The following is a 20,741-nucleotide window of genomic DNA, read 5'->3' on the forward strand; positions in this document are numbered from 1 at the left end:
AACAAAAAAGGGAGAGGACACTTAGGAAGAGCTTCTTGGAGCTCGAGGTAGTGATTCTGGATTGAACAAAGGGGGATGCACAAGTCTTTTCTGTTTTTGCAACAGAGACTAATAGTGTTATGTGTCTGGAAGCAGACCAACTTTATAATGATCAGGATTCAGCATACAAGTAGTCACAGGCTGATTCTATGTGGCAGAGTTTGAGACAATCATTTTTTATTCATGACAATATTCAACTGGAGGAAACTGTGGTTGTCTAAGACTGAGTGTTATACAAATGGTCTGATAGTGAAGGAGTCGGGAAAGCTTGTGGAGAGCTTAAGTGTATTCCTTTAATAGCTGACCCCATTTCTGTGGATGATTTTAGCAGGGAACTATGTCTAGATTAGGAAGAAATCTGAATCAACAGTAGTTTCATCAGTCTGCCTCTGAGTAATGCCATGGAATGTTTTACGTCCATCTGAACACAGAGAATACTTTAAGGTTTCATTCAGAAAATGGCATCTCTGACACTGTACTACCTTTGTTCTGAACTGAGTCTCAGTCTAAGTTATATGCTCAAGTTCAGCTGTGTCTTGAACCCACAACCTTCTGACTCATAAATGAAAATGTTCCATTCACTCGTAATAAATTGCAATATGAATCAGAAATCTTTAAAGTCAAAAAGCAAGGAAAGACAGAAGACTAATAAAATGCATCTGCCATGATGTCAAGACACTGATCCATGTATTTTGCACTCACATAATTTAAATGCATGTATGCATGGTGACTCTATCCTACAATCACTCAAATATGCTACCGAGGAAGAAAAGGTGCGAATTGGTTCCATTGCGTACCCTGAATTGGTAGCAGACAGTGAGGAATCATAGAAAGTGGAGGATTGCAGCTGGTGGTGGAGAAAGTCATAATCTTTGCTATTTAAAGGGTGCCTTATTCATCAGCCATAGAGAATGTCAATAACAATACTAAAATCAATGTGTATTATATACAGTATATAGTTCCCTCAAGTTAGTGAAATGTCTCAAACAATTTGAGGTGTGAAGGCTAGAACAGTGGATTGATGCATGATGAAAGTTAACCTTAGAACCATGAATATGTAGGATCAGGTGATTATTATCATATACAAACTGCATTGATGGGATGAATACCTTTTCAATTCAGAAAATGTGATTTTCAGGAAGGGCATTCAGTTCTTCCTTCCAATGAGAAGTCAGACTGGGCAGTTCTCTCTTTCGTCTTCTTGATCCATTGAATTTTTTCTCTCTCTTGAAGAGAGCACCAGTGACTTTCCTGGTTCATTTCACAATGGATACTTGATATTGTTAACATAGAATCATGAATGTGAAAAAGTTTAAGGCAGTGATACTTGGACAACTGCAAACAGTGTTGTTCTTCTAGGCTACAGTTGATATATTTCCCAAAACAACCTTTAACCAGAAGCTTAACCATCAGACGGTCATTCGGATTCTGGCAAGGCCTTCCAATAATTATTAAATTGTCAAGAAAATTTGATTTAGCCTGTATCTAGTTGGAATATCCTCCTTTCTTACTACATGTTTGTCTTAAACTTCCTCTTCAAATCTTAATACAGAATTACTCTCACAGGAGAATCCATGTTTAAATATGTGGTGAGCAGTACCATGCGCACTGCTGAATAACATTTTGAGCTCCTGGTTGCAAGCATTTTTAACTCCCCTCCCTATTCCCACATTGACCTATCTGTCCTCTGCTTCCTCCACCGCCAGGATGAGGCCAAATGCAAACTAGAGGAACAGCACCTCACATTCTGTCTGGGTAGTCTACAACCCGACAGCATGAACATTGAATTCTCCAATTTCAGGTGAAGGATGGTGGGAAGATGGGAACAATAGGGGGAGGGGATAGGGGACCCAGTTGGTTGAGTGTGCAGGTAACAGGCACATGGAACCAGTGGGGGAGGGGGAAGAAACTGGGCAACAGGGAGCTGGGAAGGAGGGTGGAAAGAAGGGTGTGTGAGAGAGGACCTGGGAGGATCAGAAGGAAATGGAATGGCGGGGATATGGGTCACCTGAAATTGGAGAATTCAATGTTCATGCTGTTGGGTTGTAGACTACCCAGACAGAATATGAGGTGCTGTTCCTCCAGTTTGCATTTGGCCTCATCCTGGCAGTGGAGGAAGCAGAGGACAGATAGGTCCACCCCTCACCTTCCTCTCTTATCAAATTCCATATCTGCAGCCCTTTGTTATCTCCACTTATCACCTCCCAGTCTCTGTCACTATCTCCATCCTTCCTTCCCCCACCTGCCTCTATCTGCCCATCATCTCCTTCTCACCTGGATCTACTTGTTGCTCCTGCCTCACCCCTTCCCCTCACTTCCTTATACTGGCTACCTCCCCTTTGTAGCCTCAGTCCTGAGTCAGGGTCTCAACCCAAAAAGTCAATTATCCCTTTACCTCCATCGTTGCTGCCCGACCTACTGAGTTCTTCCAACATCTCGTTTTTGTTTTGCTCCAGATTCTAGCTTAAATGGAACTGGTTGCTATTTGAAGAGCTAAACACTGCTATTATTAGTTGACGACAACATTCTTGCTATGTGACTTTGTATCGTAGAATGCAAATCAGATGACTGTCATTTTTTCTCAGCAGATCTGACTACAGAGTTTTTCTTTATTGTGTATTTGTGATAATAACCTTAAAGAACTCTTATGTTTTAATTGCTTCAAATCCACACCAAAGACACATTGTATAGAATACCTTCCACACCCCAACCCCAAAATATATATCTTTAAAATATTGAGAGATCCAGACAATGTGAAATAAAGTTTTTTTTTTCTTCCCATACATTTCAGTCATTTACCTCAGTATAACAGTCTAAAGCTGCAAGTTTACAACAAGTTGAAAATATGGATAAAGTAAATACATTCTGGTGTTCATTACATTTGATTTATGTATTATATCTCTTTTCACTATTGACTTGACCAAATGTAGATACTCAGAAAGCAAAATATTGATTTTTATCCCATTAGCAGATTTAAAACTTAATGATTAGTGCTTCCCCATCAGCTATTATCTAGAGATCTTTGCTCTTCCAATAGATGTGTTCAGTAAAATTTGCAGTCAAATACTTTTACAAATTTTGTATCTCTTGATAGTCTTTGCAAATGTTCAGATAATTGTTGAAATATAAATTGGTGCATAATAGTGGTCTTGTATATACCGCATACAGTCACTTCACTAAGTTAGAGCCCTGATTCCTAAATTTAGCAACAAGATAAAAGGCAGATATGGCCTGGTAAGTTCATTCATATAAATGCTGCAGCACACATGGATTTATACATTCTTCTCTTAACATTGCAGATATTTTGTAGATAGTATTTTTTCTGGTTTTCCTAATAACCGCAACAGTTTGCATTTATAGCACCTTTAACATAGTTAAACATCTCAAGCAAATCCCTTCACTGAAGTGTTATCAAACAAAGTTTAATAGTCAGATATGACTGGTATCTGTGGATTTTTAATGGATGTTTGCGGTTAACCTATCCCCTGAGATGATGATGGAGATATCCAGAAAGGGACCCTTGGTCTGCTCTTCCATCCCGTTCCTCCCTGTCCTGTGGTCCTTCCAGGTGAAGCATTGATTCACTTGCACTTGTACCAAAGTGTTTTGCTTTTGGTGTCCTCAATGTGGTCTCCTCTACACTGGGGACACCAGTCTCTGATTGGGTATTCACTTTGTGGAGCAATTGTGTTCAGTCCATAGGGAGACCCTGACCTTCTGGTTGCCTGCCTCTTTAATTCATCATTCATCACTGATTTTTCTGTCTGTGCCGTTACAACGAGGCCCAGTACAAACTTGTGGAGTGATACTTCTTCATCCACATTGCAGCCTTCTGGACTGGATATCAAATTCTGCAACTTTAGGTAGCTCACTCTTTCTTTCTGCATGTCATTATCTTGGTTCAGGTTTCTTATTCTATTCAAATAGCCTGACTTGCTGGGCATATTCCACAGCCTTACCGCTTGCAACATATTACACAGTCAAAGAAGCTTCATGTGCTGGTAACTGGTATTGGTATTGGTTTATTATTGTTACTTATACCAAGGTACAGTGAAAAACTTGTCTTGCATACTGATTGTACAGGTCAATTCATTACACAGTGCAGTTACGTTGAGTTAGTACACAGTGCATTGATGTAGTACAGGTAAAAACAATAACAGTACAGAGTAAAGTGTCACAGCTACAGAGAAAGTGCAGTGCAGGTAGACAGTAAGGTGCAAGGTCACAAGGTAGATCGTGAGGTCATTGTATAAGGGAACCATTCAATAGTCTTATCACAGTGGGATAGAAGCTGTCCTTAAGCTTGGTGGTACGTGCCCTCAGGCTCCTGTATCTTCTTCCCGATGGAAGAGGAGAGAAGAGAGAATGACACGGGTGGATAGGGTCTTTGATTATGCTGGCTGCTTCATTAAGGCAGTGAGAGGTAAAGACAAGAGTCCAAGGAGGGGAGGCTGGTTTCTGTGATATGCTGAGCTGTGTCCACAACTCTCTGCAGTTTCTTGTCCTGAGCAGAGCAGTTGCTGTACCAAGCCATGATGCATCCAGATAAGATGCTTTCAACGGTGCATCGATAAAAGTTGGTGTGTGTCAAAGGGGACATACCAAATTTCTTTAGCCTCCTGAGGAAGTAGAGGTGCTGGTAAGCTTTCTTGGCTGTGGCATCTATGTGATTTGACCAGGACAGGCTATTGGTGATGTTCACTCCTAGGAACTTGAAGCTCTCAACCCTCTCGACCTCAGCACCATTGATGTAGACAGGTGCATGTACACCACCCCCTTTCCTGAAGTAATGACCAGCTCTTTTGTTTTGTTAACATTGAGGGAAAGGTTGTTGTCATGACACCATGCCACTAAGCTCTCTATCTCCTTCCTGTACCCCGACTCATAGTTGTTTGAGATATGGCCCACTACAGTGGTATCAGCTGCAAACTTGTAGATGGAGTTAGAGCAGAATCTGGCCACACAGTCATGAATATATAGGGAGTAGAGTAGAGGGCTGAGGACACAGCCTTGTGGGGCACCAGTGTTGAGAATAATCATGCTGGAGGTATTGCTGCCTATCCTCACCGATTGCAGTCTGTTGGTCAGAAAGTCAAGGATCCAATTACAGAGGGAGGTGTTGAGTCCCAGGTCTTGTAGTTTGGTGACGAGTTTGCTTGGAATTATAGTATTGAAGGCAGAGCTGTAGTCAATAAACAATAGTCTAACGTAGGTGTCTTTACTGTCCAGATGCTCCAGAGCTGAGTGTAGGGCCTGGGAGGTGGTATCCACTGTAGACCTGTTTTGGTGATAGGAGAATTGCATTGGGTCGAGATTGTCTGGGAGGCTGGAGTTGATGCGTGCCATGACCAACCTCTCAAAGCACTTCATGATGGTGGATGTCAGAGCCACTGGTCGGTAGTCATTGAGGCATGTTACCTTGCTTTTCTTCGGTACCGGGATGATAGTAGACTCCTTAAAACGGGTGGGAACCTGAGATTGAAGCAGGGAGAGGTTAAATATGTCTGCCAATACTTCTGCCAGCTGATCAGCACAAGATCTGAGCACACGGCCAGGGACAGCATCTGGGCCAGATGCTTTCCTTGTGTTCACTCTCCGGAAGACTGGTGTTACGTCCTTGACGGTGACCACGGGTTCAGTTGCATTGGAGGCTGTCAGGGTGGGTGGTGACAAACCACTCCCCTTCTATTCAAAACACACATAGAATGCATTAACCTTGCATTACTGCTCGCATTAACCCATTTTGACTCATCATTATCAGCAATATTCCCTTTGTTTTACACATTTCTCCCCACCTTCTCTCCTACGGAGACTAATTTGTTCTCTCTGAGTTCTGATGAAGGATCCCAGGCCCAAAATAATAACAGAGGAGACTCAACAGATGCCACCCAGATGGGAGGACATTAGATATGGGGAGAGGTTGGATAGGCTAGGCTTGTTTTCCCTGAAGCAAAGAAGGCCAAGGGGGGAATCTGATAGAATTATACAAGATTATGAGAGGCATAGACGGAATAGATAGTCAAAACCTTTTTCCCTTGCCAGGGATATGAAAAAACAATATGGCATAGATTTAGGGTAAGAAGTAAGAGATTTAAAGGGGAACTTAGGGTGTTTTTTTTCACGCAGAAAGTGGTTGATGTGCTGGGCATGCTGAGAGGAGGTGGTGGAATCAGATAGAATTACTGTGTTTAAGAAGCATTTAGTGAGACAGTTAAATAGGCAAAGCACAGAACGATATGATCCTAATGCGGGCAAATGAGATTAGTGTAGATGGGCAATAAGGATGGAGAGTCAAAGGGCCCCTTTCTTTGCTGTGAAATTCTGTGACTTTGTTTCTGCTTCTGCAGATGTTGCCTCACCTGATGAGAGTTTCTAGCATTTTCCGCTTTTGTTTCAGATTTCCAGAACATAGAGCAGTACAGCACCAGAACAGACCTTCAGCCCATGGTATTGTGCCGAACTAATTAAACTAGTAAATAAATGCCTTACTCAACTAATCCCTCCTGGCTATACATTTTCCATCAGTTCCCATGTAAGCTTCTTTAGCTACTTCATAACCCACACAACCAGAGAGGAAGTAGGGACTGCCTAAAAAGACAATCAGTATCTTGAGGCAACATAAGCATTCACAGAAAATAATCAAGAGAAACTAAACCTGTTTTCTATTTCCTGGTGTTCCTGTACACTGTTGATGGCAATTATGGTGTAATTAGAAAGTCTCATCTAATTTGTAGAAGTATTAATCACTTAAAGAAAGACCACTAGGAGGTTGGGAGTAATAAATATTGACCATTCCAGAGACACCCATGTCTCATGATGAAAAAGTGAAAAAATGCAACAGCAGAAGCAACATGGTGAAGCAGCACTTTGGGAGAATGAAGATGTGGCAGATGTGAAGAGGAAACTAGTCAATTGTGAAAAGGATGAAGAAGTAGTCTTGTTCTTAGGCATTCCCCTGGGATTCAGGATGACTTAACTACCACTCTGCTCTTGTGGACTCTGAAGTGACGGATAAGGCCAATGTGAGAACCACAAACTCTCCAACAGAAAGGCAGGCGGTGCCCGATGGGGTGGGCTGGTGGATATTTGGTGGACAACCTTTGTCTTGCAGATGTTGAGTGCAAGGCCTATCCTCTTGTATGCTGCAGCAAACAAGTTAACAATGGCTTGCAGCACAGCCTCAGAATAATGACGCAACCTTGTTTCATACAAGTTTTCACTGTGATTAACTCAAAGAAGGCAGGAATGAAAATGCAACTAGATAAGTCACCTTGGACATTAAACAAGTGTGATTGATTAAGAAAGCAGTGTGTTAGCATGAAATGCAAGGGATGGAAGATGAGAAGGATCTGCTGAACAGATGAGGTACCAACATTTTCTGTTTTAATTTGGCTACTCTAGCTTCAGTTTCTTCTAGAGCACTCCTCTGCCACATGTTAATGAGGTATGAGGTTCATTATCAAGGTCTCTTGGATATCCTCCATGCAATGCAAAGATTTTACTCAACACCCCCAAGACTGGATGCTTTGGAATTTCAGACCCTAGGAAACCCCATGTGTTACTTTGCATGTGTGTCAATTTTTATTAGCATGGATCAGAGGTCTGAAATAAAGTTTTCCTAAATACTTCGACATGAACCTTTTTGCATCCTCGCCATAATTGTGCAACAAACGGATAAGGAAACAATCTACAGAGACACCAACAGGAAAACCAGAACACTTGGGTATTAGATGTACTGTATGTCCTGCCCAGGACTGCTTTGTTGGTAAGCTTCAAAATTAGAATTAAAGTTAGTTTGGAATAATAAAAATGACTGATAGAAAACTTCATACTTACTAGTATAAGATTTATTGTTAGTGCTGTGACCAGATAATTAAATTTGCCAATTAGTTAGTTATGCTAATAAATGGAAACACAAACTGATAATTACCAATCATAATCTTTCTTAAATCTTATTTTTTTGCATTGAAAAATACTTATTTGTGGAATCTCCTTTTATGTTTCTATTTGGTCAAGTTTACTCAGTGACCAGTCATTCCAGTAAAGCTTGTCATCGTCAGAATTATTTATTTTTTCCCAGGCCTGCTGAGCGCTCTAGTGAAGATGTTGACATCATATTTACCCGGCTAAAAGAAGTGAAGGCATTTGAGAAATTTCATCCCAACCTCCTATACCAGATCTGCATGTGTGGGTATTATGAAAATCTGGAGAAAGGTGTAACATGTAAGTCACCAATTATTATTTATCATTATGAACATGTGTTTTTCAAAAAAGTAACTTAAACCATTTTAAAATTACTACAGATAAATCTGGTGATTTTGCAAGATATGTCCTGAATCATTTCCAGCAGTACCTAAATATTTGATGCCAACTAAAGTCCACATTGCTTTGGTTTTAATTATATATACATTCTTGATTTTTCACTTCGAACTCGTTTTTTTTCTTAATTTCTCGGGATAATAATGCTTTATTTAATTTATAATACTCTTACATTTATCTTACTGGGTTAATTTTACAGTTACGCATTCCCCTCAAGCAGTTTTATCCACTGTGAACACATATTTTCTTCGCGTGCAGTTTCTAAATACCTGGCATATAAAAATTTGTATCAAGATTATACAGTCTAAAATTACACCCCGAGTTATTTCCTGTTTGTAATTTAAGTGTAATTTATACAGGTAAGCCAGGTGAAAAGAACCTTCTGCTGTTACCTGATGTGTTAGACATTAGGAAAATATCAGATATGATGCCAGGACATATTATAGTTATTTATTTTGGCAAATATGACAAAATATTGGTGAAAAATATTGATACAGCATTCCCCTTTATTTGTAAAAAATCTAGTTGTTTATCATGATGTGCCATGAAATCAAATTTGTCACCAACTTCTGGATTAATTGTGCCATTTGCCTTGCAAAAAGCAACACAAAAAGAAACTTCAGTGTGCACTTATTCATTGAAATTGATTTGCATATGATGAAATTGTTGGTGCAGAATTTCACACCAGCAGACAGTAAATTGTTCCAAGAGTTTTCAAAAACTTTAGTTTATCTAGCCTGTCCTACTTGCACCCCAGACAAAAGAGTCTGCAGATGCTGGAAACTAGAACAAAAAGCAGAACATTGGAAGAACTCAGCAGGTCAAGCAGCATCTGCAGAAGCAAAAGGTTTGGGTCAGGAGGTTCTGTTGTTTTGTTCCAATTGTATTCCAGTTGGTTTCAGAAAGGTAGTAATTTCGAGGATGTTAAACTGTTTATAACAATGAAATGTAAAGTAGATCATTTTATTTCAAAAATAATTTTCAGGAAAATCCAGATCAGTATCTTAATTTTCTCTTATATCTGCATATTGCTTTCAAAGCTCTAGGCAAATTGTTAAATGCTTGTTACATAAAAAGTCTATTAAGTTCACATGTTGATTCATACATTGGTATAATTATCTGGGAATCCCCACCTCCAGAAGTATATTGATAGCAAGTTAATCAGAGGGGATTCTTATTGCTATTCAAACTAGCATGAATACACTGACAATCAGAACAAGGGCTGACTCAGGACTAATAAGCCATAGGCTAGAATCTTCTGCCAGTGGCAAGCAGCCTGTCCTTGTTGTTGACCTACATGGCAAGTTCAAACTTGCCCTTTCTGGATATGCCAGCATTGAGGAGCTGCCCAATCCATCTAAATTCAAAATGGCAAATATGACATTAATACTATCATGTGTGCAGGCCAGAACAAAGCCTGCCCTTGAAACAGCAAAACAAAACTAACTGCTGGCTAACTTATGCCAGATTCTAAGCTATTCAAAAGGTATTAAACATCAATAAAAGTTTTAAACAGTCTTAAAAGTTATTACTATTTCTAACAAAAAAATTAAAGCAAAAGCACAAAACATATTTAAACTGACACAATTCAAAGAATGTAAGTCACCTATATATGTCCCTTGCAAAGTTTCAACCCCATTCCTTAGTGCAATGATTGCAAGGGATTGCAGAAAGTTTGTACTCTGCTGTTGGATTCTATGGTGAATCCAGAATTGAATGTAGTCAGGGAGTTGCTGGTAAAAAATGGAATTTTGCATTTGTGCTGAAATCCCAAATGTGGTGGCATTTTGGTTGAGAAATTGCACCATTGATCAGTTAATTCTAGTCCAATCCCACAGGAATGCAATCTATCATAAGTACAAGAAATTAATACTTGGAGAAGTTCATATTCTAATTTGATTTGTATTTTAAAATTATTCATTAGGTAATTGCTGAAAATGTTACATATTTGATGCCCATGAGTCAAATTGGACATAAATGTTTTTGCAAATACTAACAGTAATGACCTCCAACCTTTGGATAGATTCATACTGCTAATTAGTTACTTTAGTTCATAGTGCCATCCACCAACATATTTTCCTGTCACGTCTAAGGTCAATTCTGTTCTAGCACCTCTGAATACAGTCAATGGATTAACGAGTTTTACAGATCTTTAGCATATGGTGACCTCCAAATGATCAACTTAAGTATCCAATGAAAGCTAACATGATCCCAGCAGTTTAAAGGTCATCTGAAGCAATAAGCTTACAACAGACAAATGAACTTGATACTGCCTTTAGGGCTGAATAGCACAAGTGTTTAGCCCAGTTAATGCCTGATTCCAGCACTACATTTTAGTTTTTCAATTTATAAGTAAATTGTCCGTTCACCTGCAAAACATTGGCCTGAATTTTACTGAGCCTACCACCCACACATGCCACGTGTGTTCTCTACACCCCTGGACAAACTTTATCCAGAGATGGAAAGTCTGTCTTGTTGGCCCAAAGAATCCAGAAGCTATTTGGCAAAGCTTTAACTTGTGGAGGGACTAACATCAAAAACAAAGCATCAGAAGAGGCATCATGAACTAATTATTAATACAGAAATGCAGAAATCATTAACCCAGTTTTTCAGGGAACTCCTTAACTAATATTAAGAGTAAATCATTAACCAGGGAAGGTGGGCAATGATTAACTGGCATTGCTGGGAAATAATTAACCATTTTCAGAGACAGAGGCAGAAGCTGAAACTTATTTAATCAAGCAGTCAAAAACATCTAACAAAGACCAAATCAAAAAAGAGAAATCATTTATCAAGTTGCATTCCAAAAGGAAAAAAAAGATTAACCAATCAGTAGAAATTACATCCATTAACCAAACTTAAATCTAAAAAAGTTAGTGTCCCATGACTGCTCATGATTATCTCCCAGATGCACTGCCTTCAACAGATCAGAGGCAGGGTATCCTGTGGCAAGTGACTAACGTCCTGGCACCCCAAAGCCTTTCTACCATCTACTAGCACAAGATGGCGTACTACCATTAACTTTCTTTATTATCCTATCAACCAGATGACTTTTTCTACCGCATATCCCCAAAGCAACTCTGGCTTCACTCAATCAGAAATATTCCCTTTGTCCTTTCCATTCATCCCCACTCCCTCTACAACTTAAAACTAACTTCTTTTTTTTCTTTTTTTTTGTTCTGATGTGGGGTTTTAACCTGAAACAATACTCCGTTTCTCTTCCCACAGATGCTGCCTGACCTACTGAATGTTTCCAGCATTTTCTATTTCAATCTTTCTAACATCTGCAATCTTCTGATTTTCATTTGATGACTTTTCTGGATGAATGTAGCAGCAGCACTTAAAAAACCTACCCCATGCAGGACAAAGCAGCCCACTTGACTGGTGCTCCCTCCACCACTCTAAACATTTGTTCTCTTGACTACTACTGCACCTTATTTGCAGTGTGTACCATCCACAAAATTCATTTGATTTGAAGCCCTGATTATTTGTGGGAGTGGGAGTGATGGACTTCAAAACTGGCAATGAGGATGTATTGGGAGTGGGATTGCCAGCAAAGAGGGAAACAGGTTTGGGGAGTGAAGGGGTGGGGGGGATGGGGAGCAAAAGGGTGGGGAATTGGTGGCTGAAGATCCAGATTGTTGAGGGGCTTGTTTAGTTGAAGGGACCACTGATGCAGGTTCAGGTGTCATCATCTAGATCCTTTTCCAACCTTTCTTCCTGCCTCATCCCCTTCTTGAAAAGATAGTCCTGCAAGTTAGTCATAAGGGCAGTAATTCTGGCTTACAGCAACACACTCAGATAGGAGTAGCAGTGATTACAAAAGGGAGAAAGATGAATGGGTATCAGTGAAGAGGTAAGGAAAAATTGAAAATGCTTTGGAGAGAGGATAGAGAAATTGGTTGCAATGAAGGAGAAAGGGAAGGGGAAAATGAAGAGAAGGCAGCAGCTGTATAAAATAAGGGAGCAGCTGAAATTGTGAGTATTAATAGAAGGAGTGTGGAAGTTGTATGGTTAGAGGTAGTTAAGTGTGTCCAATTGAATTGGGTTGGGGGAATTGGGTTCCCCATAAAGCATGTCAGTTTGGATAGAAGAGGGGAAAGAAGAATCCTGGATTAAATGGGTTAATTAATTGTGTTGACTTGAACCATGGGGGGAAGAGCAATGTATCTAACAGCATAATTGAAATCTCTTTTGATGGATAGCTACTAAGAATCCCCAGCAGACATATGCAGCTTGTCAGACTTATTTAGCGGAGGACCAATATTAAGTATGCCTGAAGCTCACTTGTTTCAACATGTATTGTTCTCAATATCTAAACAACCAATTTCTAGGTCAGGGAATTTATAGTGCCACATTCTCCACTCTTCTTTGCTTTTCCAGAAACCAGTCATATGGCCAGAAGCCTGAATAAAGGCTTTTGAGAAGCAAGTTTCTTGAGCCATGTGTAGCAGATATCCATCTGAGCTATCTTAAATCTTGAATGACCTGTATCATCCAATGTGATAATAATCAAGATTGACCAACACTTGAGAGAAATTGCAAATGCATTCTGTAAACTTTCCATCAAAGGGTGGAAAATCTTACATGAATTTTAAACTCTGACATTCTCTGTTTTGCTAGGGAATTGTATGTCTGAGTTTTGTTAAATTTTAACCAAGATTATATCTGTGTGCCTGTTATATTCTGTCTGTTACATTTGCCAGTGGATTTCATAGTCAGCAGGCCAAATCATTGTCAACTCAGACCACACCTCTTGTCCACCCCTTTTGAAAAACTAAAAGTGATCAACTAATAATACATTTACTTAAATGCAGTTTATTGATATATATGAAAGGAAAAAAAAATTCCTCTTTTCCTTAACCAGGTTGGCAATGAATAGGGTCATTGAAGTGAATAAGCTTGTGGTAGACATGCTAGCCATGGTTGGTGCAGGGTTATACTGTTGGGTAGAGAATATATCTGGCCCCTCAGCTAAGCATGACTCCACTTCACCTCTGGAAGGTGGCGAGGCCAGAGGTGGGATGGGAGTTCAGTTGAACCAGCGGTTGACCTCCTGCACATTCTTAACTCCAGGGCTGTGACGAACTCACATGGAAGTCAGGAACCTGCTGATCCACAAAGAGAACCTCACTGGTACTTCAGTGGCTCAGTGTCCCTCTTCAAGTGGGACAAACAGCAGCTGAAGGGTTCTATAATTTAGCTGTCTAAGATTATGAAACAGATTGACCAGAACCATGGAGTAAAATATAGGTCGTGAAACCCTTCTAAGTATTTCAGTCTGTGCTTACTGGCAACAGAAAAGAAAACAATTCCACACCACATTACACAATGTTCTTTTATGTGTTTGCTTCATAGTGTTTCGTCAGGGAGATATTGGAACATGCTGGTATGCTGTATTAACTGGATCTTTGGATGTCAAAGTTTCAGAAACAGCCAGCCTACAGGTAAAGTGGAATGTTTTGTACTACTGACCTGTTGTTCTTGGTTTTGGGATATGAAAAGCTTTGCCAATTTGGTTTACAAAACAATAAATTTAATATTAGAATAATGCATATAAAATTCAGCAAAAATATTTGAATTGATATTCACCATTTTTGTCACAATTAAATAAAAACTATTCCAAATGTACTATTATAGCAGTCTTTACTGTGCACAACTTGTTCTATATGCTAACTGCACTAATATTATTTTCATAGCTCTTTGACAGGATGCTATTTCTTTATAACTCCAGCATTAAAGGTGCATTTCTGTCATACTTCTAGAATTAGCTCATTTTCTTTGATGATCCTTGGTGAGGCCAAAAGATGCCTGTCCCATTCTTGACCCCAGTTAATTCCCTAGAATTGAGACTATTTGAATAATTTGACAAATTCATTACTGGTCATCCATCTCAGGTGAAGGGGGTAGGGAAGTTGACAGGAAGGGGAGTCAGCAATTCAGTGGATTCAACCCATTCCACCATTGAATTAAACTTAAATAAATCTGTATTTTTACTCTAATTGGCTCACTTTGGTCAATATTTATTACTATCTCATGTGTTCTTTAGAAGATCTTAATTCTATGTTAAATTCTAATTTTTATTTACAGTGATATAACATGCTTATTGGATTTCAACACAATTCAACCCCACACCTATGAAGCCATAGAATCTTATAAAGATACAAAACATGAGATCATTTGCTCTATTGTGCCTGTGCTGGCTCTTTGAAAGAGAATTATCCAATTATTCCCAGCTTTGATTCTTTCCCAACAGATCTGCAAATTTTCCTCTGACTATTTATTCAAATTTCTTTTTAAAGCTGTTATTTAATTTCCTTCCACCACTCTTTCAGGTAGTACATTGCAAATCATAATTTGCGGCAAAAAAATTTCCTCTTGTGTCTCTTTTAACCTGACCTATGATTAATGGCACTTTGCCTATTGGATACAGATTCTTCTTATTCTTCATGAACCTTTCCATCAGATGTCCCGTTAGGCTTCTCCGATCTGTGGAGAAGAACACCAGTTTGTCTTTTCTCTCCACATAACTCTCATCTCTGGTACTCTTCTAATAATACATCCTCTATAAGTGCTCAAGTTCTTTTAGGTCTAGTTTCCAGAAATGGCCACAATACTCCTGCAGGGGCTTAGCCAGTGTTTTAAAAGGTTTAGTGTAAGTTCCTAATGTATCAGCAAGAAATTGTTATCAAGTGTTGTTATTTATCATACTTTTGAAGTAATGCCTCATCAATCATTGTGATCTGTTTGAGAACCAATTCCTGGATTGCTGTGAGACCTTGCATGGCCTAATGTGCACAGTAATTGAAAGGAATTATAGTAACTGTGTGAACCTACTGGCGTTTGATCATTTGCATAACAAAACAAGGGAGCTAATAACGGTATAAGGCCTACAGTGGAAGAATAATTTGTTGTAATGCAATTTGCTGCAAGTGCTGCTACCAACACCAACAAATTGTTGAAATTATTTACTTGAATGAGGATTCAGTAGAATCAATTGTTCCCCTAAGCCCAGAGTTAGAGCATACAGGTTGCTCCACCTTTCCCCACCTCCAGTTACTCCAGATCCCCACGTTCCAATCTCTTGACATCTGACCTCACTCCCTTTAGGAGTTTCTGATACTTATCCCCATCCCCATCCCCATCCTCGCCATCCCAGCTCCTGGTTCCACATCTCAACTTCTTGCATCCTAACTGAGTTCTGAAATATCTGCAGCGCTGGTTGTGGCTTCATGTTCATTTACACTTGTTTACTGACTCAATTTTATGATGCCCAAAGCCCAACATTAGGCCCTTCAAACACTTCCATTCACCTACAGTAATTCCACTTTGCACTCCCCTCCACCATCCCCACCCCAAGCCTATGTCCTCCAATTCTCACATTCTTTCTCCTGTTCTTTCACGCTCCCCTGACTCAACCCACAAATGATTTGTATGGTGAGAATGTATTACACAGATTATCCATTTTTAAAATAATGAAATATTATAGCATTTTTCTCATTTAATATTTTTGGTTTATAATTTCCGAAAGGATTCGGTCATACTCTGTACCCTAGGAATTGGAACAGCTTTCGGAGAATCAATTCTCGACAATACTCCTCGCCATGCTACAATCGTCACCAAGGAGTACAGTGAGCTGCTTCGTATTGAACAGAAAGATTTTAAAGCACTGTGGGAGGTAAAACAGAAAACAGCATTTGCTACTTTAATTCAGAAGATATGCGGTCATTTTGAATGCTAAACTTAGTATTTCCTTGGGATGATATTTAGGTCATTTTTATAAAATTAGTTATGTAGTTTACATTAAACAATATGTAGATTGAGGAACTCAGTGGCTTTCCTTAACAGAATTAATGAACAAAGTGTTCACAATAAACAAGATCAGCAGTGTAAATTTGCTGAACTCTCTACCAATTTAACAATATAGTAAAAATACTTCCCACCAAGGTCAGCTTAATTCCAGAACAATTTCAGAGAATGTGATTTAATAATATTTCTTTCCAATTTAATCCAATTTTAAATATGAGGCAGTGATGTCATCAAAATGCAATTGTTTGTAATGAACTTAATACATTTCTTTGCAGTTTTTTTTACAGTTGAGCTTTTGTTGGAATATTGGTAGTGTACTTCAGCAAGAACTGGTAAACATAATTATTTTGATATTGCAGATTTTGATTAACTAAATGAGGAGAGATTATTTCCACCAATGGGAAGGCCAGTCAGCAGATGTAAACAATTGGCAAAAGGAGCATAAGGATGATGAGGAGGGTACTGCCTGAATATGATAGCAGAATTAAATCTAATAAATTTCAAAAAGTAATGAGATACATACTTGTAAAAGGAAAAAAAAAAGGAGTATGGCTTAAGACCCAAAAAGTAGGATGATGTTTAGCTAATTTAAAGAGTTCAGCACCAGCATAATGCTCCACCTCTATGCTTTATGTTTTTAGGAAATCAGTGCTTTTGCCAGGTAGTTTATGCAGGAAAAAAATTAAAGGACAAAGAGCTCATACCTGGCATGTTCCCTTCTTGAAAGCACCTTAGGCTCACTTCGCTGAGTCTATCACAACATTCTTAATGATAGCCCAGGGAAATAGTGACATAGGCAGAAGGGATGGAAAGGTCATTGGAGAGACAGGCACCAGTTATACTCCTTTTTCCATGCAAGAAATAGGAAAGTACGACTGAAACGAACTTCCAAGGAAGAGAGGAGGGTCGTGTACATAAGAACATAAGAAATAGGAGCAGGAGTGGGCCATCTGGCCCGTTGAGCCTGCTCCGCCATTCGATAAGATCATGGCTGATCTGGCCGTGGACTCAGCTCCACCTACCTACCTTTTCCCCATAACCGTTAATTCCCCCCTTCTATACAAAAATCTATCTAACTGTGCCTTAAGTATTTCTAGTGAGTTAGCCTCTACTGCTTCCTTGGACAGAGAATTCTTCAGATTCACTAGTCTGTGGGAAAAGCTGTTTCTCCTCATCTCCGTCCTAAATCTATTCCCCCGAATTTTGAGGCTATGTCCCCTTGTTCTAGTCTCACCTACCAGTGAAAACAACTTCCCTGCCTCTATCTTGTCTATCCCTTTCATAATTTTATATGTTGCCATAAGATCCCCCTCTCATTCTTCTGAATTCAGCTAGTATAGTCCCAGGCGACTCAATGTCTCCTCATAGGCTAACCCCCCTCATCTCCAGGATCAACCTGGTGAACCTCCTCTGCGCCGCCTCCAAAGCCAGTATATCTTTTCTCAAGTAAGGAGACCAGAACTGCATGCAGTACTCCAGGTGCGGCCTCACCAGTACCCTGTACAGTTGCAGCATTAGAATTCACCACCCAACCGTGTAGGTTAGACAGTAGAGTAAAGATAGACTTCATAACATGAATCTTCCTTAATTCTCTACTTGGGTGGAATTGCAGAGAACCATATAATCCATCAATTTGCTAAAAGTGCCATATGTATGAGACAGAAATATATATAGCAGAAGCAGATAAAACAGAACCGGCCCTTGGAATCTAATGGAAAAAGAAACAAAATAAAACTGTTGCCTAAATAAAGTATGCCGACAGCCCTGCCAGCAGAGTCATCCCAACAGAAAATTCCAACTACCAATCTACCCTAACCTTAAAAGGAAATGTACCACTCCACACAGCCAACTTTATATCTCAAAGATAATGTTGGGAGCTCCAGTCACTGTATGAAGTCACAGAAGTACATGACCTTGCCCAGTAACTTGGCATAAAACCAATTTCTAAATCACAATAAAATGTAAAGCTCTTTCTAAGCAGCTTTCCATTGGCTTTAATTCTGCTGCTGGTTTTAAAACACAGGGGATGTAAACTCACAATGATGTACTATTTTGCGCAGAACAGTTATTGATGGAATGGGGCAACCCATGTCAGAGGAGAACACCGGTAACTTCAGATATGTAAGTGTTAGTTTGTCTGCCACGGAGATTTGTAATTTTATTATTCCCAAATATTTTCATAATATAAGCTCAATTCCGAAGTCTTTTTTATACTGTTTTTCAGTAGTTCTAGTTGTGTAAACTCAGCTGAGATTAACTACATTTAATGTAATGAAAACAAAACTGGAACATTAATTAAGCACCTACACACCAATCAAATCTTGGTAACTAACGAATAAATGGGAAAGATCTCTATATCATAATTCATAGTGCAAATAATTTTAATGTGACTTCATTCTAAATGCTAATTTAGAACTGTGCATGCAAAATCTCTACAAGCAAAGACCTCATTGTCTGATGAGTAAATTGAATGAATAAGCTCCACCTGGTATTTGATACATGAAAGTAAAATATCAGTTACATTGACATACCCTCTTGGACTTGACATCTAAGATCAAAGCAGGAGGATGTATTTGATACCTGGAGAAAGGACCTAATAAGTACTTCTAGGTTTATCTAAGAATAGTATTCACTTACTGATCACCTTGATCCAATTGAAGTGAATACAGGGAACCCTAGTCTGTGAGAAGATTTCCTGTGTCCAGTATTTTCAGATGTGTTTCTTTAAGAGGGTATGAAAATTATTCTAATGGCATTTTAAAAAATATATGATTAATTCTGTAAGCTAAGGTTAATTGTAGAATGGGATAATATTAACTCAGGTACCGAATGTAAAAGGTAGATGCTTAAGATGTGGATTGACAAATGGGACATTGCATTTTTTTCCCCTTCATCAGTGTATTGTAGTTTAACTTGTCTATTTTACGGGCTTGGGTTTCAGCCATTTGTAAGTTTTATGAGTTATAGTCTGGTCAACATGTAATGTTTCTCTGAAATGTTGAATTGGTCCATATTGGAATGGGTAACTGGGTCAGAGTGACTTTGTGACAATAATATGTTACTGGACTAAATTTATAATATTTGTTTCATGGAAAATTCTGTCTACCACTTAATGTTATTACAGTAATGTTGAAAACAAGAAACTGATCATGGTGAGCTTGCTCTGATGATGAATAATCACTTCTGTTAATTATTATATTAATTATTATTTAAAACAGGAGTACCTTTTTAATGGTGGCAGATTGGAAAATATTGAAGTTTGAAGGGATCTATGTGCTCTTGTATACAAGTCACCTGAAAGTTATCATGTAAATGTAGCCAGCAATTAAGAAGGAAAATTGTATGTTGGTGAAGAAACAACAAGATGCTGGAGGAACTCAGCAGGTCAAGCAGCATCCATGGAGAAAAACAGTCAACGTTTTGGGTCAGGACCCTTCAGGACTGAAGATGGGTAAAGGGGAAGCCCAATATATAGGAGGGAAAAGCAGAGCAGTATTAGGTGGACAAAAGAGGGGAGGTAGGTTGGACACAAGGTGGTGATAGGTAAATACAGGTAAGAGATAGTGATAGGCAGGTGTGGGGGAGGAGGGGAGAGCAGATCCACCAGGGGATGCGTCAAAGGTATGGAGGCAGGCGGCATGAGAGTTGGAGGGTGTATGAGGTGTCACAGATGTAAGTGGGAGGTGATGGACCAGGGGGACAGGTGCGAGGATATGAGCTCAGTGGGGCAAGAGCACATGGAGACAATAGGTCTACCGGGGCAGTCCTTCTTGTGGATTTTGAGGAGAAGATGGAAGTGGGCAGTCCTGGGTTGCTGGACTATCATGTTGGTAGCTGTGAGGGGGAGATCTCCTGAGGTGATGAGGTCTGTGATGGTGCAGGAGATAATGTCCTGGTGGTCCTCAGTGGTTGATGTTCCAGGGGTAGGTAGGAGGGAGTGTCTGAGAGTTGGCGTCTGGCCTCTGCAAGGTTGAGGCCAGTGTGCCAGACTACCACAGCACCACCTCTGTCAGCTGGTTCGATGATGGTTGGTGCACAGGGAGTGGAGAGCAGAGGGTTTAGAAGGGGTAAGGTTGGAGTGGGTGAGGGGAGCAGAAAAGTCAAGATGGCTGATGTCGCACCGACAGTTGGCTATGAATAGGTCCAGGGAAGGTAACAGGCCCGGTGGGGGGAATCCAGGAGGAAGAAGAGGGCTGGAGGCGGGAGAATGGGTCATCAGAAGGGGGAGAGGACTCCTTACCGAAGCAGGAGGCAGAGGTGGCGGAAAAAGAGCTGAGCATCATTACAGGGTCAGAATTCGTTGAAGTGGGGGTGTAGAGGTGCAAAGGTGAGGCCTTTGCTGAGAACAGACCGCTCAGCCTCAGAAAGGGGGAGGTCGGGGGGGGGGGATGGTAAAGATTCGGAAGGGGTTGGAGTCGGGGCCAGAGGAGGAAAGGTGAGGGTAGGGGTGGGGGGACATAGAGGGGCTGGGCTGATATATTGGTATATTATTATGAAATGATTCAAGTGTAGAAGTAAATTGTTGTACTGTTGAGACTACACCTGGAGTATTATGTATGGATTTGGTCTCCTCT

At 39.8% G+C, this 20,741-nt stretch overlaps 1 protein-coding gene across 1 annotated transcript in view; it reads left to right on the top strand.

Annotated features, from left to right (window-relative positions):
- Positions 1-20,741, top strand: part of rapgef4a (Rap guanine nucleotide exchange factor 4a) — a 189,997-nt gene that overhangs the window by 23,551 nt on the left and 145,705 nt on the right. Inside the window, 3 exon segments of the mRNA XM_052030204.1 lie at positions 8,120-8,262; positions 13,717-13,805; positions 15,890-16,036. Coding sequence (XP_051886164.1) covers positions 8,120-8,262; positions 13,717-13,805; positions 15,890-16,036 — 379 coding nt within the window.

The sequence above is a fragment of the Pristis pectinata genome, chromosome 1 (genome assembly GCF_009764475.1).
Source record: "Pristis pectinata isolate sPriPec2 chromosome 1, sPriPec2.1.pri, whole genome shotgun sequence".
Lineage (NCBI taxonomy): Eukaryota > Metazoa > Chordata > Chondrichthyes > Rhinopristiformes > Pristidae > Pristis > Pristis pectinata.